The sequence below is a fragment of the Xenopus laevis genome, chromosome 6S (genome assembly GCF_017654675.1).
Source record: "Xenopus laevis strain J_2021 chromosome 6S, Xenopus_laevis_v10.1, whole genome shotgun sequence".
NCBI lineage: Eukaryota > Metazoa > Chordata > Amphibia > Anura > Pipidae > Xenopus > Xenopus laevis.
In genome coordinates this window covers 78,296,741-78,319,399 of record NC_054382.1, presented here as the reverse complement: position 1 = coordinate 78,319,399, position 22,659 = coordinate 78,296,741, and the positions used below count along the sequence as shown (strand labels likewise).

At 38.0% G+C, this 22,659-nt stretch overlaps 1 protein-coding gene across 5 annotated transcripts in view; it reads right to left on the bottom strand.

Annotated features, from left to right (window-relative positions):
- The window catches only part of phactr1.S (phosphatase and actin regulator 1 S homeolog), a 178,900-nt gene that overhangs the window by 27,673 nt on the left and 128,568 nt on the right, over positions 1–22,659 (bottom strand). For all 5 annotated transcript variants that reach the window (XM_041567747.1, XM_041567749.1, XM_041567748.1 and 2 more), the window contains one exon: positions 5,750–5,830. In XM_041567747.1, the coding sequence (XP_041423681.1) occupies positions 5,750–5,830 (81 nt within the window). The remainder of the gene's footprint in view (positions 1–5,749; positions 5,831–22,659) is intronic.

Sequence of the window (22,659 nt, the reverse complement as noted above, 5' to 3'; positions counted from 1 at the left end):
GCTTAAGGCTAACATTAGCATTGGGGTTGGGGAGCCCCTATGCAGTTATCAGCCCAAATTAACTTGTCTGCACCAGAAATCATTGCTTCAGAATTTCTGTGCAGAAAGGCAAGACTGGTCTCAGCCAGCATTTTTCATGAGGTTGAGCTAAGGAACCATGTGGCATAAGCCTTAGACAAAAGAAACCTCCCAAAGTAATGAATGGCAAACTTATCCAACACACAATCTGCTGGACCTTAAACCCACAGGACCAGTTGGTCAAGGCAAAATAGGCAAGGACTGTCTAAACCATGATATACATACGTCTCCAGAGAACAAATTCACTGCCAGTTGGCTACTTTGTTGTAAATGAAACCCAGACATTCCCTACATTCCCATCAGCTATGACAATATCATAAGTACACCCACTGAAACCCCTGATAAACACCCAAAGAGAAAACCCTACTGCAACCATCACCCTACATCAGGTGTGCCCAAAAGGTAGATCGGGATCAACCAGTAGACCTTTAGCTGGCGATCAGAAGATCTCAAGACACTGTCAACAAACAACTCGTCTAAATCACCCTCTTGTTTCATATTTTCCATTCAGATATTTGTTAAGGTTACATAAGAAATAGTTGTTTGTTAAATATAGCAATATACATTTTCTCATAAGTCAATATTAAAGTAATATTTTCCATGAAACAGAATGCTAATGTTTTTATGGATGTATATCATAATGGGACAACATCACTAAAAGTAGACCTCGTATTAGTAAAGTATGAGCACTCCTGCCCTACATAAACACTAAACTGCTGGACATTCTCTCCAAAACAGCTCAGAGCATCTAAACCAGGAGTGCCCATACTTTACTAATGCGGGGTCTACTTTTAGTGATGTTGTTCCTTAAGATCTACATCCATAATATCATTGGTAGCATTCTGTTCCATGGAAAATATTACTTACATATTATATTGATTTATGAGAGAATTTATATTTCTATATTTAAAAAACAATTATTTCTTATGTAACCTTAACATAATAAATATCTGAATGAAAAGAATAAGACAGAAGGGTAATTTAGTCAAGCTGTTTGTTGACAGTGTCTTGAGATCTACTGATCACCAGCTAAAGGTCTACTGGTAGACCCCGATCTACCTTTTGGACACCCCTGCTCTAAACTTTCCTTTTGAGATACATCCCTTGCTTGTTCACATTGTCTCCTGTTCTTATATAACCTGCTTTATAAGGGGAAATTATAATAACTCTATATGTCAATGTCTGAGAGTTGTTATGGGTATTCAAAAATATATATTTTGGTGTTTTATATGAATCTATAAATAATAAGATTGCACCAGAGAGTAATTCCTTTGGATGAGATCCTGCATTATCAGCACATCTACCAAACACTTAATTACTAAGCAATTTAGTAGCTGAGGCTGTACAGCAATATACTCACTACAGATAAAGGGGAACTGTGATTACAATAAATACCTCATTAAATGCTAATGAATGTTAAATAAATCTATTTAAATAACCTGTTTCACTATTAAGCAAAATATTGATATTTAATGGGGAATTAAAGCCACACACAAATGAAACAAATTTGCAATATACTTGAATTATTTATTTCTTCACTGACTTTATAATGAAATAGCTCCTACCAGTGAAACGAAGTGATCTCTAGTGACTTAAATGCTGCTCTGCAGTACTATGTCCCTTTAGCAAGTACATCAAAGCTGCTGTTTTTAGAGAAATAGAGTTATTCACTTATGAGACAATGTTACATTAGGCTGCATTTTCTCTCCTTGTTAGGAAAAATAAAAAGCACAAATTCATAAATAAAATATTGTATTAGTTATTAATATATTGTTATGATTACAAACAACTCACTTTCATACAGCATCACAGGAAAATAAATGTTAGGTCGAGGGAGCAAACTAATAAACCATGTGTATCTAAAATAGTCTTACAGTTTATAGCAAAGACAGTTCCACTTTTAACAATGGCAACAAGAAATATGAATGTTGCATCCAAGGGAGCCTCCCATTCAAAGTAGCTAGTATATATTTATTGGCAGATGGAAGAATTAGTTCAGCAGTGAAACTTAACTAATAAATCATTAAATGATACAAAAACCATAGTTCAACTTTGCTGCATTATATATAATCTGCCCTTAATTACCATATTTGTATCCTTCTTGTTGCCATGATAATTCTGTAGGATTATACAGATGCCCATTAATATTTCACACTGTATTTTCCTACTAAAGGTTGAAGAGTATGATTTGCTAAGAAGCATGAAAATACTGTATACTAGCCTACATCATATCCAGAAGGGCTGCTGTTAAACAGTACATAACCATTTCAGAGTATGTTCTGCTTAGCTAATATGTGCATTAGCAATTGCCTCCATTATTTTTGTGTTAGATGGGTGCAGTCTATATCTCACATTAGTGGTGCATACTTGTGGACACCTAGTGGAGGCCAAACAGGGGCCTGTATTACATGGAGTAATGCTCCATACAAAGAGAGATACCATATTCACTCTAAGATAGGAGTTTGCCAAAAGTTACCCCTGTGCCAGCCAACTGCCAATCACATGTACATTAGATGGAAATAGCATTTAGTGCAGCTAAGGATGCCTATGTATCAGTGCCCTGAAAGTTGTGCATGATTATCTTAGTTTGAGAACTAGCCATGTGATACATAGTAGATAAGGTACAAATATCATTCACATTTCTAAAGTCCCAGCAAACAAAAATATAAAGCAAAAAAAATGGATTCTGTTTATCAACATAACACGCTTTGCATTTTCTCACTTTGATTACTAAGTTAAGCTATGTAGAGAGACAAGCTTAGATGCCAGGCTGGGACATAAAACAAAAAAATGTCAGCACCAAGTCAATCAATGTGCTTAAGCAAAACACTTCACAGCGAAAGACTGGTAAGTTAAGCATTTAAAAATATGATAAAGAAATGGAGCAGGAGAAGCTACAGGGCAAAAGAATGGAGCAGCTGGGTTTAACGCACACTATCATGCTTAACATCAACATTAGAAATAGAATTCACTTAATCCCACTGCTCCTTGACCCAATTAATCACCAAAATGCCTGAAATATTTTATCAGTAGTTACTGGAAAGCTTGCAGCTCAATGGATATATACACATCTCCTGCATTATGTATCACATTCATATCTGCCCTCTTTTCTAAAGAAACTGGTGATTTCCAAATGATACAGTTAATAATATGCTTGATTTCTACTAATGTATTCCTTAGGCCTTAAAACAGGCTACACTTGCAACAGTTCCAGATATATTTGACTATGAGTCCACTCCAATGTTTTACATACAGTGGCACTATGATAGTCAGGCTGTTTATAAGTGATATTCCACTCCACAAGGTCCTTACCATGTTAAAGAATTACTATAGCAGTCCTGAACAGTGACAAAAGATTTAATGGACCTTGTGCAGTAAACCTAGTGCCCGCAATCTTGCCAAGAAATAAAAACAGAAAAACACAGAGCACAAAAACCTTGGCAGTCATAGTGTGATACATGACCTATTTTGTTGGCATGTAGCATTGAAAACATGGAGAAGATGTTGTATAGGTTTAAAAACGAATACATTGTTTCTGTGCAGTAAAACCAAAAGCAAATGATTGTCATAAAATTAATTTGCAGCAATATACCTTACTTCATTCACGTTTTTGCTATTGCACAGAATTGGTGCAAAGTGGTGTGTGAATGATACATTAATGAATATGATTAGGGCTGCTAACTTTTTCTATGATGAAGGTGAACAGGGGACAGGCACTAAAGGGTGCAGGTCATGATATGATTGGGTGGGGTTATAGAGCCACAACATAATGAGGACTGAATCACATCACCATGCATAAAATTCAAAGATTATTTGGTGAGAATGGAAGCTGGAAATGGAAGAAAGGGGCAGGTTGAGGCCAAATTGACTAGTTATTACAAATATACCAGTAAGTACAATTGTTAAATATGTAATAGCTTCTCGGGCCTTGGCTGGTATTTTACTGCCTATGCTGGTGAAATATCGTGCAGGTGTCAATCATAATAATGATGCAACTGGTGGAGCTTGGGTGTATGACAAAAATGTTACTGATATTTTAAATATAAAACTGAGTCAGTAAATCCAATAATGGTTACAGATCTCAAATCAAACGCTATACATTTCTAGAAAGTAATAATCCCCTCCTGTCAGAGATAAGTACAGGTATGGCCATACTAAGGCTACTAAAAAACTTTTTAAAAATTGTTTTGCCGCCAATATGGATTAATGGTAACATTTTGCATTTCTGGGAATTTGATTTATTAAATGGAAATGCATTTATTTAATTAGGAAAAACCTTTATCAAACGATTTTGCAACCTGCAAAGGCTTATTTGTAAGTGGTGGAAAAAAATAGCTGAACTTGGATGGTGGCTTTGTGTTGAATGACATTCTCATGTTTATAAATAACAAACGTCTTTGTTTACTTCCCCAGCTTCATTTAAAAAGGACAATGAACTAATCATCTAAGAGAGCGTATCTAATCAATTCTGGGTGTTTGAATGAACCACATGGTACAATGTGGTAGACCTACATTAAATTATGATTGAAATCAAAGCATCATACGATGCTAGAAGTGAAGTGGCTCTTTCCTTTGAAGATTCTGGCTGGGAAGCAAGATTAGAGAAGCAATGAAAAAGCTGAACCACATGTCGGGGCATAAGTAGGTTCCCAACACATTAGAGGCCAGCATATGGCACTATAAAGCAGTTATGTTATATCACAGTGTTCTTATGTGGTAAAATGTTAATTGTGTGTGTCCTCTTGTGCCCAATGGAAACTTATCACTTCTCAAGTCAAATGGGAGTGGGAAAGCATCAGTACACCTGAAACTGTTTGGAAACCACTTGGAAAATTTTCAGGCTGCGAAAACGTCTACAGATTGTCCTGTTTTACTAGCACCGTATTTATTGAAATTATATATGAATTAGGGTCTCATGGGGCCCCTATACCTTCTGGGACCCCTTGCAGCTGCATGGTCTGCTTTCTCTGTAGTTATGCCCCTGCATACAGGTGGCAAGAATGCAATGCCTTTACCTTTAAGGGTTAGTCCACACGAGGAGATTCGGGGAGATTTAGTCGCCTGGCGACTAATCGCCTCTTCTTCTGGGCGACAATATGTTGAGGAAACTTCGGGCGACTTTGGAAAACGAAGCGCCGCATGTGCTTTAGCCCAGGCGACTTTTCATTATAGCAGATGGGAAGACACGCAAAGGCAGTTCAGGGATATTGTCACCCAGAAGAAGAGCCGATTAGTCGCCAGGCGACTAAATCTCCCCGAATCTCCTCGTGTGGACTAACCCTAAAAGGCGACAACTAGCACAGCAGCCCACCCAGCAGCCATTCCCATCAAAATGTGTAGTTCAATGGCCATTTAAATAGCTGTAATATATGTAGAAGCCTGTTCAGCTTTGACAAAAAAGAAGGCAAACTACTGCAAAACAAGTGATGTTACAATGGGCAAGATCTGTATAAGTTACAAAATGACAAATATTTACTGAAAAACTCACATTTTTTTACCTTTAATAAATAATCCTCCACTTTTATTTCAATAAATTGCAGCATGCTCATTCTTCAAGGAAAACAATACATAATTGGCCAGTAATAACATTTGTCTTTAGTTATGATCTTTGAAGCTGACAAAATACATCCACAGAATTAGAGGAAAACTGTGATGAACATAATTGACTTACCTTTGTCATACATTTCTTTCAAGACTCCTCTCTTGATGAGTTCTTCTCTGCTTTGTCTCATAGATATCTTCCTTTCCAGAGCTAGACACAAGCATACACACATACGTTTAATTACCCACTCAAGAAAATCCCAGCTCAAAAATAATTTAATTATGTGTGATAATTTATTTGTTAAGTTATCATGTTATTATTTTCAGCACACTTATCCTTGTGTTGTAGCAAGTATTTTGTAAAAACCTAGAAAAACACCTGTACAAATATTGATACACTTACAACCTACTTATCTGAATGCAACATTTTGTAATAGAAAAAAGACACACATCTATTAAGTTCAACCTTTATACCTCTATAACCTGCCTAACTGCTGATCCAGATTTTGTCTTATGAACTAAACATTTAGGGTATTTTCTACACATCATATGGGAATAGTGTACCCCCTGGTGTAAATTAAGGATTATTACAATTCACCTTGAAACTTCATGTCCATATTAATGTAGTGGAACTCTGAGAAGACTTCTTACCAGGGAGGGCTGGCAACATATGGCCCACCCCTCAGTGTGTATATATCTGTGCACAGAGATTCAAATGTATACAAAATAGAACAAAAAACCAGCACCAAGGGTCTTGATATAAAAAATAGTAATATATTGTTACATGGCATGTAAAACCTTGATAAAGCTCCCAATGGGGACCAAAACGTCGGTTTTACATGCCATGTAACAATATATCACTATTTTTCATATCAAGACCCTTGGTGCTGGTTTTTTGTTCTATATTATATTATATATATATATATATATATATATATATATATATTTATTTTGTTCTAAATTATATTATATATATATATATATATATATATATATATATAATATATATATATATGTATATAATATATATATATATATATATATAACATTTAAAACATCTGAGGCCGAATGTAAACCTAATATTTCTTGGAGAAAATGATCATACACCAAAGGAATAAATACTATAAAGTGTTGTGATACAAAGTGAATGTTTGATCTGTGATGACTCTCAGCAAAAGCGATAAGGTATCTGACACCTGTCTCAACATAAAGCAGCACAAAAAGGCACTGAGCAGACAGGCATGGGTACATGTTACTAATGGATAACAAGCAGAAGCAGCAAGCACAAAACTTAAGCAGCTGAGAGCTTTGAGTGCATTTGGGTTGAAGTATAAAACAGTAATTGTTGGCAGCAGTACAGCTGAAGCTTTATGATACATTTAAAAAGCACCCTCCAATAATATAGCGGTGCACAATGACAGACAAAACAACAATGAAAAACAAAGTACCACACAAAAGCAAAAGGGCAATAATCAAGACCTAACAATAGAAATAATATGAATACATTGTCCAAAAAGAATAAAGGGTTGCCTTTAGAATGTAGGTAAGCATGAGGTCAAGCTTCATACAAATGGTGAGTCTCTACACTGCAAGCAGAAGTTGGATGGCAAGTCACCAGCTGATTCTACTGTAATTCTACTGGATAATCTGGTCCTCGTAGCTATGGAGGAGATGCTTGGTGCAACACAACAAAAGGTAATAATTAAAATATATAGAAACCCCTTTGATTAAAATTATATGGAAAAACAACTTCTAAGCCTCTAGAGAGACCAGTACAGAATTATTTCTGTATCCTCTCTGTGTTTTTTATCATTCATCAAAAGATTTTCAGAGCTGTGCTCTGCCAGGGAAAATTCAAGAGATTCTTTGTTTCAAAGAGTGTCTTGTGCCAGCGGTTATATGACACGGCAACAAAACTAAATACAAATTCTTAGTCTTTCCTTTAAAATCTTAGGGGTGAACCACATCAAGCTTATGTTTTTAAAGCAAGAAGCAACAAATATTTTGATTCCTGTATAGCCATAGTTTAAATTGAACTATAAAAATGACCAATATTGTCTTATAATACACAAAAGCTATGAATATCTTGTAAATTATATCCTTATAAACGGTGAGTTCTGATGTCATCAGTTATAAACGGTGAGTTCTGATGTCATTTCTGTCACATGACTCACTGAAATTTGTGTATTATAATAAATAAAGTACCCCCAGTTGCAAAATATAAGGATATTAGAAGTTACCTCGGAGTTCAATGACCTGTATAAAAACACTCGGCCTTCGGCCTCGTGTTTTTATATGGTCATGAAACTCCTCGGTAACTTATAATATCCTTATATTTTACAATAGGGGGTACTTTATTCACTATATACACTGGACCATTCCTGTCCTGGCCGTGTTGGCTGCATATTGGGAGTGTGAAATCAGAACCTATAGGCACCCAAGAGCAAGCGTTTAAGGGAATGACTCTATAGGACACCTCACACACAAAACAAATTACCCACAGACAACAACAAGACACTTGCGGGTCAATATGGCAGTGGAAATAATGGGAGGGGGAGGGGTGGTATCACTTGTTTCTGTGAGTGCCATGCCTAGGGCAGTGGCAGATAGAAATCATGCGTTGCAAACAATATAGAGGCCTCCTCAAGTGATATTGGGCTTGCTTAAAAATCCCATTGTTTTCCTGGTGCCTCAAAGATGTGTTCAACCTGATATGGACCACTACTTCCCTGGCCAAATCATACAAGTATTGTCTAGTTGGCTACTTTGGCACACAAGCATAGTTTAGTGTGTATGCCCAGCTTTAGAATGTGAAATAATTCTATTGTTTAAAAAGGCCAGGATTAATGGAAAGACCACCAAGGCCTGGGCCTAGGGCAGCATGCTGCCCAACCATACCCACATTGGTTCAGAAACACTGAGAATGCACAGAGATACAATAGTTTTGTAAATTTCCTGTGCAGCAATCCCCATTGCTTCGGTCCTGATAAAAAATTTGTGTGAATACAAGGGAGAGGGAGGGGGCAGGGGACAAACCGATGCCCGCTATGTAAATCCGGCCCTGTGTTTAAAGGATTTTTCTGTATCCCCCCCCCCTCCAAAAAAAACAACTAGAGTAAATTCCAAAACATCTCAGAATACCCCTCCTACATATTTAGGGGCAGATTTACAAAATTCGAGTGAAGAATTCGAATGTAAAAAACTTCGAATTTCGAAGTATTTTTTGGGTACTTCGACCATCGAATTGGTTAAATTCGTTCGAATTCGAACGATTCGAATGATTCGAAGTAAAAATCGTTCGACTATTCGACCATTCGATAATCGAAGTACTGTCTCTTTAAAAAATACTTCGACCACCTACTTCGGTAGATAAAACCTACCGAAGTCAATGTTAGCCTATGGGGAAGGTCCCCATAGGCTTGCCTGTGATTTTTTGTTCGAAGGATTTTCCTTCGATCGTTGGATTCAAATCCTTCGGATCGTTCGATTCGAAGGATTTAATCGTTCGATCGATCGCAGGATTTGCGCAAAATCGTTCGACTTCGATATTCGAAGTCGAATGATTTTAGTTCCCAGTCGAATATCGAGGGTTAATTAACCCTCGATATTCGACTATTGATGAATCGGCCCCTTAATATTGCACAAGTAATTGGTTCCGCTTTTATGCATGGTATCTACAGCAATTTCTATTTAAAATTGCTCTGAACATACTGCATGTACTACTGCCAGTTTTTGGGGTGTGTCAGGGCTGCCTGCTGACTGAAGAGATTAATAGAAGCATTTGTCATCCTAGTCTCAAAACAAACCAATCCCAGGTCAAAGTAAAAATAGCCTAATAAAATTCAGTATAAAGGGGTAGTTCACTTTTGTAAAACTTATTACCAGAAATAATTACTTTTTTTTTTTTAACATTGTCTAGTAATGCTGATTTTAAAAATTACTTGGTTTAATTTTCCTCCCTCTCATAATTCACTAATTTAGAATCCAACCTTATATAGTTTTAGAACCTGATTTATTTATTTTTAGAACCTGACATATTGGATACATACCTTGGCAGCATAAGCAGTGTACGTATCATTTGTACAGACTATAGTTTAGCTATGCTCAGTAGGCCAAAGCTACTGATAAATGTAGAACCTAATATATTATATAGTAACAGTTAAAGCAGCAGTAAGGCTTTTACTAGAAAACCTGAGATTAAAACTATAGATATTGGACTTATTATCCAGAATACTCTACTCTAAGACCGTGGGATTTCTGGATAAGGGATCTTTCTGTAATTTGGATCAAAATACCTGTCCATTAAACTCAACATAATGTCTCCAGTTAGTATTTATTATTATATCACAGTTTGGTTAAAAAAACAAGGTACGGGTCTGCTGATTACAGGGAAAAAGAAAATACATCATTTTTCAAAGTTTTAATTATTTGATATGGAGATGGCCTTCAGTAATTCCAAGCTTTCTGGATAGCAGGTTTCCAGTATACCTGTATAATTAAAGATCATTATTTGTTGTTGTTACAACTAGGACAATGCGTTTATATGTTCTACCAGTGAGTGGGTTCCCTCCAGCAAAAAACATACAGGTAGGCAGTGTTGTACTGGAACACCAGGGGAACACCCAAAAACCTTAGACCAGGGGCGCACCCAAAAATCTTACATCAGGGGCCCACTCAAAAACCTTAGACCAGGGGCCCACCAAAAAACCCTCGACCAGGGGCCTGCTCTCAGTATTATTAATTTCCCTCTCCTCATTCAACCTCTATTCTCCTAGTCTCTTTCTTTACATACTATAATCTATTATTCCATCTATTTAACCTCTTTGTTCTCATAGAAATAGACAATGGCCATGAAATTGGCCAAATGTTTAGCAGCACAAGGGCCCACAGACACCTGGGAGTTTTTCTGGTATCCCAGTCCAACACTGCAGGTAGGTTAAATGGCTTTCAATGAAATTGACTCTAATGGGTGTGAATGTGATAAGGAGCTTAGATTTTAAGTTTTACATGGACTGATGTGAATGATGAACAATCTTTGAAAAGTGTTCCCATTCTCTTCCCACTTGAACAGAGTTGTATAGTTTAATGGTGCCTGTACCAGGGAATTATTCGATCTAATTTTAGTGCTTAAGGCACCCACCATGTTGAATTCTGATGTCAGCAATGATGTGTAGCCGGTCATATGAAAGGCCTGTGCATCATCCCTGATGGGTACATTTATTGGTTTAAAGCTGTGCTTGCCTGGTTCTGTGGCGTGGGTGCATGCTCAGCCAAGGCAGCCAAAAACTTTGCACCAGCCATGGTATTATAAAGGTGGATAGTCAGAAAAGCAGCACAAAATTATTTTAATTTATATATTGCAGTGTACAGAGTTATACGCCAATACAACCAGCGCGTACACTTGTGAATAGGCACATTTCCCACTCAAGTACATATACAAAAGCATGTCTACTTGCAACAGAAACCCCTTTGAGTGCACTTAGAAGCATCTGAAGGCACCGTGTATTCATTTAAAAAGTCTGCACTGACAGCTTGGCCACAAAACCATGTTCTGTCCTTTCTGAAACAGCAAAAGTCATTCTGTATAATCAGGTAGGTAGCATTTACTGATCGGGCTTCTAATTATATCAAATTATTAGGATTTCAATAAACATGGCACTATTTATTGCATAATAATGGTTGTTGCTACTCAAGATATTGACAAATAGCCCTTTGTATTTCCGTCATGATCCGTCCATAAAAAAAAAAAATTTGGAAGAATTAATTTACTATTTAAGGATTGTAACATAGTAACATAGTAACATAGTAACATAGTAAGTAAGGTTGAAAAAAGACACATGTCCATCGCGTTCAACCTTTTTTTTTTTTTTATTAACTACCTATCTGCCAGTTGATCCAGAGGAAGGCAAAAAAACCCATCTGAAGCCTCTCCAATTTGCCTTAGAGGGGGAAAAATTCCTTCCTGACTCCAAAATGGCAATCGGACTAGTCCCTGGATCAACTTGGACTATGAGCTATTTCCCATAACCCTGTATTCCCTTACTTGCTAAAAAGCCATCCAACCCCTTCTTAAAGCTATCTAATGTATCAGCCTGTACAACTGATTCAGGGAGAGAATGCCACATCTTCACAGCTCTCACTGTAAAAAACCCCTTCCGAATATTTAGGCGGAACCTCTTTTCTTCTAATCGGAATGGGTGACCTCGTGTCAGCTGGAAAGACCTACTGGTAAATAAAGCATTAGAGAGATTATTATATGATCCCCTTATATATTTATACATAGTCATCATATCACCCCTTAAGCGCCTCTTCTCCAGCGTGAACATCTCCAATTTGGCCAGTCTTTCCTCATAGCTAAGATTTTCAATACCTTTTACCAGCTTAGTTGCCCTTCTCTGTACCCTCTCTAATACAATAATGTCCTGTTTGAGTGATGGAGACCAAAACTGTACGGCATATTCTAGATGGGGCCTTACAAGTGCTCTATACAGTGGAAGAATGACCCCCTCCTCCCTTGACTCTATGCCCCTTTTAATACAGCTCAAGACCTTATTTGCCCTTGATGCTGCTGATTGGCATTGCTTGTTACAGCCAAGTTTGTTATCTACAAGAACTCTAAGGTACTTTTCCATAATGGATTTGCCTAGTGCAGTCCCATTAAGGGTATAAGTGGCTTGGATATTTTTACATCCCAGGTGCATGACTTTACATTTATCAACATTGAATCTCATTTGCCACTTAGCTGCCCAGATTGCCAGTTTATCAAGATCATGTTGCAAGGATGCCACATCCTGGATGGAATTACTTGGGCTGGATAATTTTGTGTCATCTGCAAACACTGATACATTACTTACAACACCCTCCCCTAAGTCATTAATGAACAAGTTAAATAAAAGTGGACCCAATACCGAGCCCTGGGGGACCCCACTAAGAACCTTACTCCAAGTAGAGAATGTCCCATTAACAACCACCCTCTGAACCCGATCCTGTAGCCAGTTTCCTATCCACGTGCAAACGACTTCATTAAGCCCAACAGACCTTAGTTTAGAAAGCAGACGTTTGTGGGGCACAGTATAAAACGCTTTGGCAAAATCCAAATAGATCACATCTACTGCCCCCCCACTATCCAGAATCTTACTTACCACATCATAAAATGCAATCAAATTCGTCTGACATGACCTATCCTTCATAAAGCCATGCTGATTGTTGCTCATAATGCCATTCATAATGACAACATTTTGAATGTGATCCCTTAACAAGCCTTCAAATAATTTGCCCACCACAGATGTCAAGCTTACTGGCCTATAATTGCCAGGCTGAGATCGTAATCCCTTTTTAAATATTGGAATAACATCAGCTTTTCTCCAATCCATAGGCACCATACCAGATGACAGTGAATCTGAGAAAATCAGAAATAAGGGCTGGTCTAAAACTGAACTAAGCTCTCTTAGAACCCAGGGGTGTATGCCATCAGGCCCTGGAGCCTTGTTTACATTAATTTGTATTAAAGCTTTTTGAATCATATCCTGAGTCAGCCACTGACTAGATTGAGCTGAACCATTCGTGCAGTTATTAAGTGAGCCTGTGAACCCAGACTCCTCTATTGTATACACTGAAGAAAAGAACTGATTTAACACATTTGCCTTATCTGTATCTGTTACAACCATACTGGTACCATTATTTAATGGAGCAACACTCTCAACCTGCATCTTTTTACTATTAATATATTTAAAAAACTTTTTAGGGTTAGTTTTCACCTCCACCGCAATTAACTCTTCATTTCTTTTCTTAGCCTTCCGGATTGCTGATTTACAACATTTATTACAGTGTTTATATTCATTAAATGCAGCTTCTGTCCCTACAGATTTGTAGTTTTTAAATGCCTTTCTCTTCTTTCCCATTAAATTCTTTACTTCTGTATTAAGCCACACTGGATGATTCTTAGAGCTTCTACGTTTAGTCCTTAAGGGAATAAATTGAGAACAGTAATGATTTAATATCATTTTAAAGGACAACCATTTCTGTTCTGTGTTTTTAGCTGAAAACCTAATGCCCCAATCAATGCTCTGTAGGGCAGCCCTCAAGGCACTAAAATTAGCTTTTGCAAAATTCATGGTTTTTGTTGCCCCAGTATATTTTTGTTTTTTGCACCAGACATTAAATGATATAACATTATGGTCACTATTACCCAGGGGTTCAATGACTTGCACATTTGCTATAAGTTCTGGGTCATTTGAGATCACTAAATCAAGAATAGCATTTTTTCTGGTAGGCTCCTCAACAACCTGTGCTAAAAAACTGTCATGCAATAAGTTTATAAACTTGTTCCCATTAACTGATCTAGCAGTACCGTTGCTCCAGTCAATAACTGGGTAATTAAAATCCCCCATTATCATTACTTTACCTAAACTAGCAGCCTTTTCTATTTGCATTAGGAGCTTTGTCTCTTCCTCCTCACTTACATTAGGGGGTCTATAGCATACGCCTACAATTAATTTGCTGGATTCTTTACAATTGGTGAAGAACTCCACCCATAGCAAGTGTAAGTGGGAGGTACAGCTGTAACTATTTTCCTGCTTATATGGTAGTGCCTGTGTTCAGTATTAGAGGGTAGAAAGATTCCTCCTTTACCTCGTCTGTCACCCAGTACCCAAAGATTTAAAAAAGGGACGGGGGGATTTATTAAATATACTTAATGCTGTGCAAGTATAGAATTGAATCTTGTTTGTACTGGTCAAATTATTTGCTGTTGCAGAGCTATTTTAGCCATACTCTCTGAATATTTGTTATGCAAGTCAAGATTTGCACATTCACATTCAAACAAACAAATGAAGGTTTATAATTCTATGACCAGAACAAACTGGTGCACTAGGAGTCTGAATACAGACTGGCCTTAGCACTATATAAAGTCTTTTATTTCTCCTCAGCTCCCCTAGCTTGTCATCACTTCCTGTACAGACAGCTCACTCCAGACCCGCCACTTTATGACTAACCTGTATTGGGTTTTTTTTTAGCCCAAGTGAACATAGCCCGTTATCTTCATATGTGCTTAGTCACACAGAGAATTCTGGGAGAGACATAACTTCCCTCTATTGTTAATAAAACATTAATATCTCATACTCTACAAGAAAAAGTATATATTTGAACATTCATTCATTACAAATGGAGAGACACAAGCTAATGGACCTGTTCAACCAAAAATGAAAATTAGCCATTTGGAATAAAATTTAAAATGTTTCTTTGAAGCAGAGGTTGTGGTTATCTGTCCAGGACCCCCCTAAATACTATGATTAATGGAATTATAGATAATACATATTCAGTACATGGTCAGGAAATCCTACAAAGAAAAGTACCTTTAAAGTGAAATATTGTGTTTTCTTAAAATCAGGGCAAATTTTGGATAGTACAGACTTAGGGGCCCATTTGGTAAGGGTTGAAGTGAATTTTCGAATTAAAAAACTTAGAATTTCTAAGTAATTTTTGGGTACTTCAACCATCGAATAGGCCAAATTCGACTTCTACTTCAATTCGAATGGAAAATACTTCACAAATTCGACCATTCGAAAATCGTATCGATCGTATGATTCGAAGTACGATCTTACGATTCGAAGTACGATCGAAATACGATCCTACGATCTTAAAAATCCTTCGACTTCGAATGTCGGACTACCCTTTTCGATGGTCGAATTTCAAAGTTTTTTTCACTTCGAAATTCGACCCTTGATGAATCTGCCCCTCAGTATTGGAAGGATGCAATAAAGATAATCATCATCAATTTGATTTTCCTGAGCTTTAATGTGTGTAGTCTTGTACATCCCATTACCTTATCAGAGGCTGTGTGATTTTAAATATATTGCAACATTCATACACTTATGTCACAGCTTGATTTTAATAGGAAGCAGATTACAAACGGTTTAAAAGGAAACCCATCCAAATCCATGAAACAAAGAATATTGTTTTTACCGCAATATACCTATCATTGAACTAAACAGTTTCTATTGGAAATTATGATGTGCCACTTATGAATCTTATTTAGTTGTCTTATATCTCCCCCCCCTTTGAGATTTTACAGCAGCCCACAAAGCAAATTTCAATATACTGCTGAGATGCGGATTATTAACTCCTGTATATGGAACTTCCATTAGTTGTAAATGAGTTTAGATGTTCCTGCATTTATGGAAGGAGAGTAATTTATCATGTTGTGTACAACTGAAATCCTGCACTCTAAAAAACTGTATTTTAAAAAAAAACATCCCTGAGGAATCCTGGTAGAGAATGTTATTTAGATAATCATTCAGCAAAAGGTCATTGAAGGCTTAAAATGATCTACAGTTTCGAGCCCTAAAACTATTATTGTCCCTTTAAGAAGGAATGTGTGTAGTGCTCTTTAGGGATGTAGCGAACGTCGGAAAAAAAGTTCGCGAACATATTCGCGAACTTGCGCAAAAACGCGAGCGGTTCGCGAACGGTTCGCGAACCCCATAGACTTCAATGGGAAGGCGAACTTTAACATCTAGAAAAGACATTTCTGGCCAGAAAAATGATTTTAAAGTTGTTTAAAGGGTGCAACGACCTGGACAGTGGCATGCCAGAGGGGGATCAAGGGCAAAAATGTATCTGAAAAATCTGCCTGTGTGTGCTTGGAAGAGATAGTGTAGGGGGAGAGCTGTTAGTGATTTCAGGGACAGATGATAGTAAGTTTGCTGGCTAGTAATCTGCTTGATACTGCTCTGTATTGGAGGGACAGAAGTCTGCAGGGATTTGAGGGACATTTTAGCTTAGGTAGCTTTGCTGGCTAGTAATCTACTGTTCTCTTTAAACAACTGCCATACGTTGACCTTGTAGGCATTGTTTGCCCAGTTTTTTTGGACGCAGCCACTGAAGCACAGTTGCCAGAAAAAATATGCCATATAAATGCTGAAAATAGTCATTTTTCGCCATACGTTGACCTTGTAGACATTGTTTGCCCAGTTTTTTTGGACGCAGCCACTGAAGCACAGTTGCCAGAAAAAATATGCCATATAAATGCTGAAAATAGTCATTTTTTGCCATACGTTGACCTTGTAGGCATTGTTTGCCCAGTTTTTTTGGTCGCAGCCACTGAAGCACAGTTGCCAGAAAAAATATGCCATATAAATGCTGAAAATAGTAATTTTTTGCCATATACGTTGAGTCAACGTATGGCAAAAAATGACTATTTTCAGCATTTATATGGCATATTTTTTCTGGCCTCTGTGCTTCAGTGGCTGCGGCCAAAAAAACTGGGCAAACAATGCCTACAAGGTCAACGTATACACTACTACAGCGGTGGATACGGATTACGTAAAATATATTATGGCTGCTTGAAAAAAGTCACTCCGGTGTTTTTCCTGGAGACGGTAATATTATGGATATTTAGACAGAATGTGAACAAGGTCACACAGCTAGATGGCGGGTTGAAGAAAACAGTGTGCAAATAATGCCTACAAGGCCAACGTATACACTACTACAGCGGTGGATACGGATTACGTAAAATATATGAATGCTGCTTGAAAAAAGTGACTCCGGTGTTTTTTCTGGAGACGGTAATATTATGGATATTTAGACAGAATGGGAACAAGGTCACACAGCTCGATGGCGGGTTGAAGAAAACAGTGTGCAAATAATGCCTACAAGGTCAACGTATACACTACTACAGCGGTGGATACGGATTACGTAAAATATATGAATGCTGCTTGAAAAAAAGTAACTCAAGTGGTTTTTCTAGAGACGATAATATTATCAATATTTAGACAAAATGTGAACAAGCTCACACAGCTCGATGGCGGGTTGAAGAAAACAGTGTGCAAATAATGCCTACAAGGCCAACGTATACACTACTACAGCGGTGGATACGGATTACGTAAAATATATGAATGCTGCTTGAAAAAAGTGACTCCGGTGTTTTTTCTGGAGACGGTAATATTATGGATATTTAGACAGAATGGGAACAAGGTCACACAGCTCGATGGCGGGTTGAAGAAAACAGTGTGCAAATAATGCCTACAAGGCCAACGTATACACTACTACAGCGGTGGATACGGATTACGTAAAATATATGAATGCTGCTTGAAAAAAGTGACTCCGGTGTTTTTTCTGGAGACGGTAATATTATGGATATTTAGACAGAATGGGAACAAGGTCACACAGCTCGATGGCGGGTTGAAGAAAACAGTGTGCAAATAATGCCTACAAGGCCAACGTATACACTACTACAGCGGTGGATACGGATTACGTAAAATATATTATGGCTGCTTGAAAAAAGTGACTCCGGTGTTTTTTCTGGAGACGGTAATATTATGGATATTTAGACAGAATGGGAACAAGGTCACACAGCTCGATGGCGGGTTGAAGAAAACAGTGTGCAAATAATGCCTACAGGGCAAATAATGCCTAAAAGGTCAACTTATACACTACTACAGCGGTAGTAAAATAAAAAAAAGTAAAATAAAAAAAAAATGAATATTAAAAAAAAAAATTAAAGTTGGTGCTGCTGAACTACTAGGAGCAGCAGATTAGCACACCAGTCCCACTCCCCAACACTGCTAGACTAATAGCACTGGGCTCTTATAGTAGTAGTAGTAGTAGTAGTAGTAGTAAAACAACAAAAAAATAAATAAAAGCAGTCCTTACAAGGACTACTGTTATTGCAGCAGTCAGCAGATGAGATCAGAAGCAGGACAGCTGCCCACTGCAGCTACATACAGAGCACTGCAGTAGAAGGTAGATTACTAGCCAGCAAAGCTACCTAAGCTTAAATGTCCCTCAAACCCCTGCAGACTTCTGTCCCTCCAATAACAGAGCAGTATCAAAACGATTACTAGCCAGCAAACTTTCAACTGTCCCTGAAATCACTAACAGGCAGCAGCTCTCTCCCTACACTATCTCTTCAGCACACACAGGCAGAGTGAAAAAACGCTGCAGGGCTTCGGTTTTTATAGGGAAGGGGAGTGGTCCAGGGGAGAGCTTCCTGATTGGCTGCCATGTACCTGCTGGTCTGGGGTGAGAGGGCAAAAAAAGCGCCAACAATGGCGAACCCAAAATGGCGAACGTCGCGCGACGTTCGCGAACTTCCGGCGAGCGCGAACACCCGATGTTCGCGCGAACAAGTTCGCCGGCGAACAGTTCGCGACATCTCTAGTGCTCTTTTTAAATGTATCTGTTTGAAGGAAAATAGCACATATTGTTTCAAAATATTAGCTAATTTCTAATAGGGATTTGTTATAGTTTCCATCTCCTATACATAAAACAAAAACTGTGGTACTGTGTTAGCCAGTAGCAAAAACTAACAAATAAAAAAAGAAATACAAAAAGTATTGTAGAAGCTTTCGGAGCACCAAGGCCCCTTCGTCAGGCAAAAAACAAATGAAAGCTAGAAAGGCACAACATATATACTGTTAGATCAGTGAAAGGTATTCATGGGCAATAAATTATGAAGTTACAGATAGATAAAGATCAATTGTAGAGATAATACAATGAATTAGGGTGGGCTGTAAATAGTCCAGGAGTCTGGATTCAGTCAGGTCACATAGTGTGGCATGAAACCTGACCCTAAATTAAGGCCCTGTCTTAAAGGGGAAGGAAACCTCCTCGGCGCTAACCCCCCACCCCCCTCCCGTGTATTGCCCCTCCCTCCTCCCCCCTGGCCTACCCCTCCCGCTGGGCAAATGCCCCTAACTTGTTACTTACCCTTCTGCGCAGGTCCGGTCCAGGGAGTTCACAGGCGACATCTTCTTCCACGTGATCTTCTTCCTCCTTTGACCGGCGTTTTGGCGCATGCGCAGTAGGAGCATTTCGCCGGTACGGATCTACTGCGCATGCGTCAAAACTCACGCGCATGCGCAGTAGATCGTACCGGCGAAACGATCCCACTGCGCATGCGCCGGTCAAAGCAGGAAGAAGATCGCGTGTAAGAAGATGTCGCCTGTGAAGTCCCTGGACTGGACCTGCGCAGAAGGGTAAGTAACAAGTTAGGGGCATTTGCCCAGCGGGAGGGGTAGGCCAGGGGGGAGGAGGGAGGGGGGGCAATACACGGGAGGGGGGGTGGGGGTTAGCGCCGAGGAGGTTTCCTTCCCCTTTAATGTGTTAAATAACGCCATACATTTAAATTCATAAATCTTCCTTTTCTGTTCAGTTTTAAAGTTCCCTTTTAGAATTAAGACCTGCATGTCCTGAAGACTGTAGAAGTGTTGCCCCACTGGTGTATTGAATAGTGGTCCAGAATGGTGTATACTTTTTGTGTATTTGGAATAGCAACTTGATCTTTGCACAGGATGTATTTGCAGGTTTCACATCTGTTGCAGGGAAATGTACCTGCTTTCGTTGTTTTAGGAAGAGCACTTCTACTTCTGACAATCATTTTCCTCAGATTAGGTGGTTGTCTATAAGACAAGAGAGGTAGTTCCAGGAATATTTGTTTTAGTTGGGTATCTGTATGGAGCATGGGTTGCAGGTCTCTGGCTATTTTTCTAATAATGTTCAGTTGTGGGTTGTAGATAACTACAATAGGTACCCTGTCGTTTTCTGTCTTTTCTTTGTAATCCAAGAGACACACCCTACCAGAAAAGTTACATTTTGAAATGAAAAAAAATTCCTACAGGGACAGAGTAAATGCTCCATTTATTTAACACCACTACATTATGACATATCTTGATAAAGGCGTGTCAAATATTTTATGCCAAAAAGGTGTAAAAAAATGTTGCACTTACAAAGGTGCCTTGTTCTCAGTATGAGTGAATAGCATGCAGTGGAACAAACCGCTACAAAGAACGACTTAATAAATGCATAATATATATATATTTTTTTTTTTTTTTTTTTTTTTTACAATATGCAGCAGGGAGCAACAATTCAGAGAGGTATTCAAGTCCAGCACTGACTGTTAAAATAAATTCTCCTGCCGCATACATTTTATTTAAACACTTCTGTTAGATTTACAATAGATATTTTATAGTATATCCATGAAAACAAAAAAAACTGCTTTTACAGAGCAATTCATATTTTTTTTTATGATTTTAATGAAGGAACTAAATAGTCCCCACTAAATAACAGACGTGATGCTTGCACTGTAACACTTTTGTCACTGCCAATTTAAATGGCAGCCTGTCCACTCTTGTCAAGTGTCTCTTAGAATCAGGCAAAAAGCACATGTTCTTGTAATAATGCAAATGACAGAATCCTAATCCATTTTCTGACATTGAGGGCAAATCCATGCATATTCATAACAAGATGGAAATCCCTATTGTTACAGTATCTGACACCACTTCTTCCCCCGTACCAGCCTAGACTTGCACCCATGACCAAAATTATCATCTTTCTAACTAAATACTCATTTTCATAGATAATATGCTCCCATTAAAGGCATAAGAACATTTGGAAGTCAGCACATCTGTGCACAGAGCACAGTTGTGTTCCACGCTATCTTTAGAAACCGAATATATTATTTTAAAGTAATGAGGCTTGAGTTATAATCCTAATATTCCAAGCAACAAGATGCTAGTATTGTGTGTATTAATAAAGGAAATTATTGTGGACAAACCATGGACACAACAGGTTATACAAACATAGCATTAGGACCTGAAATAACCCTGAAGATTAGAAAGTAGAATGTACTTTCCGGAGGCCAATATTTAACAGTGTGACTATGTGCCAGAGGCTATATTATTTAGTCAATGGTGATCCTAAAGGGACTTTTTGTAAGTCCCAACTCCTTATGACTCATGAGACTTAAAGGAATTGTTCAGTGTAAAAATAAAAACTGGGTTAAATAGTCTGTGTAAAATAAAAAATGTTAATATAGTTAGTTAGCCAAAAATGTATTGTATAAAGGCTGGAGTGACTGGATGTGTAACATAATAGCCAGAACACTACTTCCTGCTTTGCAGCTTTCTTTGTTTCCACTGATTGGTTACCAGGCAGTAACCAATCAGTGACATGAGGGGGGGGGCCACATGGGTCACAACTGTTGCTTTTGAATCTGAGTTGAATGCTGAGAATCAATTGCAAACTCACTAAACAGTTATGTCCCATGTGGCCCCCCTTCAAGTCGCTGACTAACTCAGAATTAGAGAGCTGAAAAGCAGGAAGTAGTGTTTTGTTCTGTTTGACATCTAGTCACTCCAGCCTCTATACATTACATTACATTTTTGGCTAACTAACTATATAAGAAACATTTTTTTATTTTGCTCAGCCTATCTATTTATCCAGTTTTTTACACTGAACTGTTCCTTTTATGAGAACAAGGGATCAAGAATATGCTCACATGATCTGTTTTAAGAGGAAGCCCAAATGGCTTCAAAATGTTTACAAGCACAGTTAACACAGATATGCAGTATTAGATACGCATGGCCAGAGAACAACCCTGGTACATATCATGATCATGAACATCTTGTGAAGCAAACACAACTACCTTAACGTACTTAAGCAATTTTACATTTTGCCACCTTTCCCTATGGCCAGAAAAGACCAGAGCCACATCCTTGAGGTCTGATTAAATTTCAATTGGTAGATCTCTACAAACTTATTGAGAACAATCCCATGTTATCTACCCTGTTAACAGACCATCAAAGCAACGGCATATGGCAGTTCCCCTTCTGTGTGGAAAAACGGTATGAATGTCTCAGTGACCTACATTTATTTTAGAAGACCAAAGTAAGGAACACTGCCAATATCATGCATCATCTTTTTGTACAAATAGGTTCAAATGTTATTTCTCAAAAGCAAAAATTGTGCTATTCCCAAGTCATTAGTTCACCTGACTTAAGATTCTGAAAGTTTAAAAAAATAAGTTAATTGGATGACACATCTCAATGTGACATTTAGTTAATGTTATAAAAGTTAGAAATTATCCTGTCTCATTAAAATAACCTTCATTGGGCAAGACTAGATAATGTTTATTATACCATTCTAATTATTATAGACTGTTGGCACTCACTGGCAAAGTGTCCAAAATCATGCTTGGTACCTCCTGCTGACTTAAAGTGATACTGACACTAAAAAACTGCTCTTCAAAATATGAATTTACAT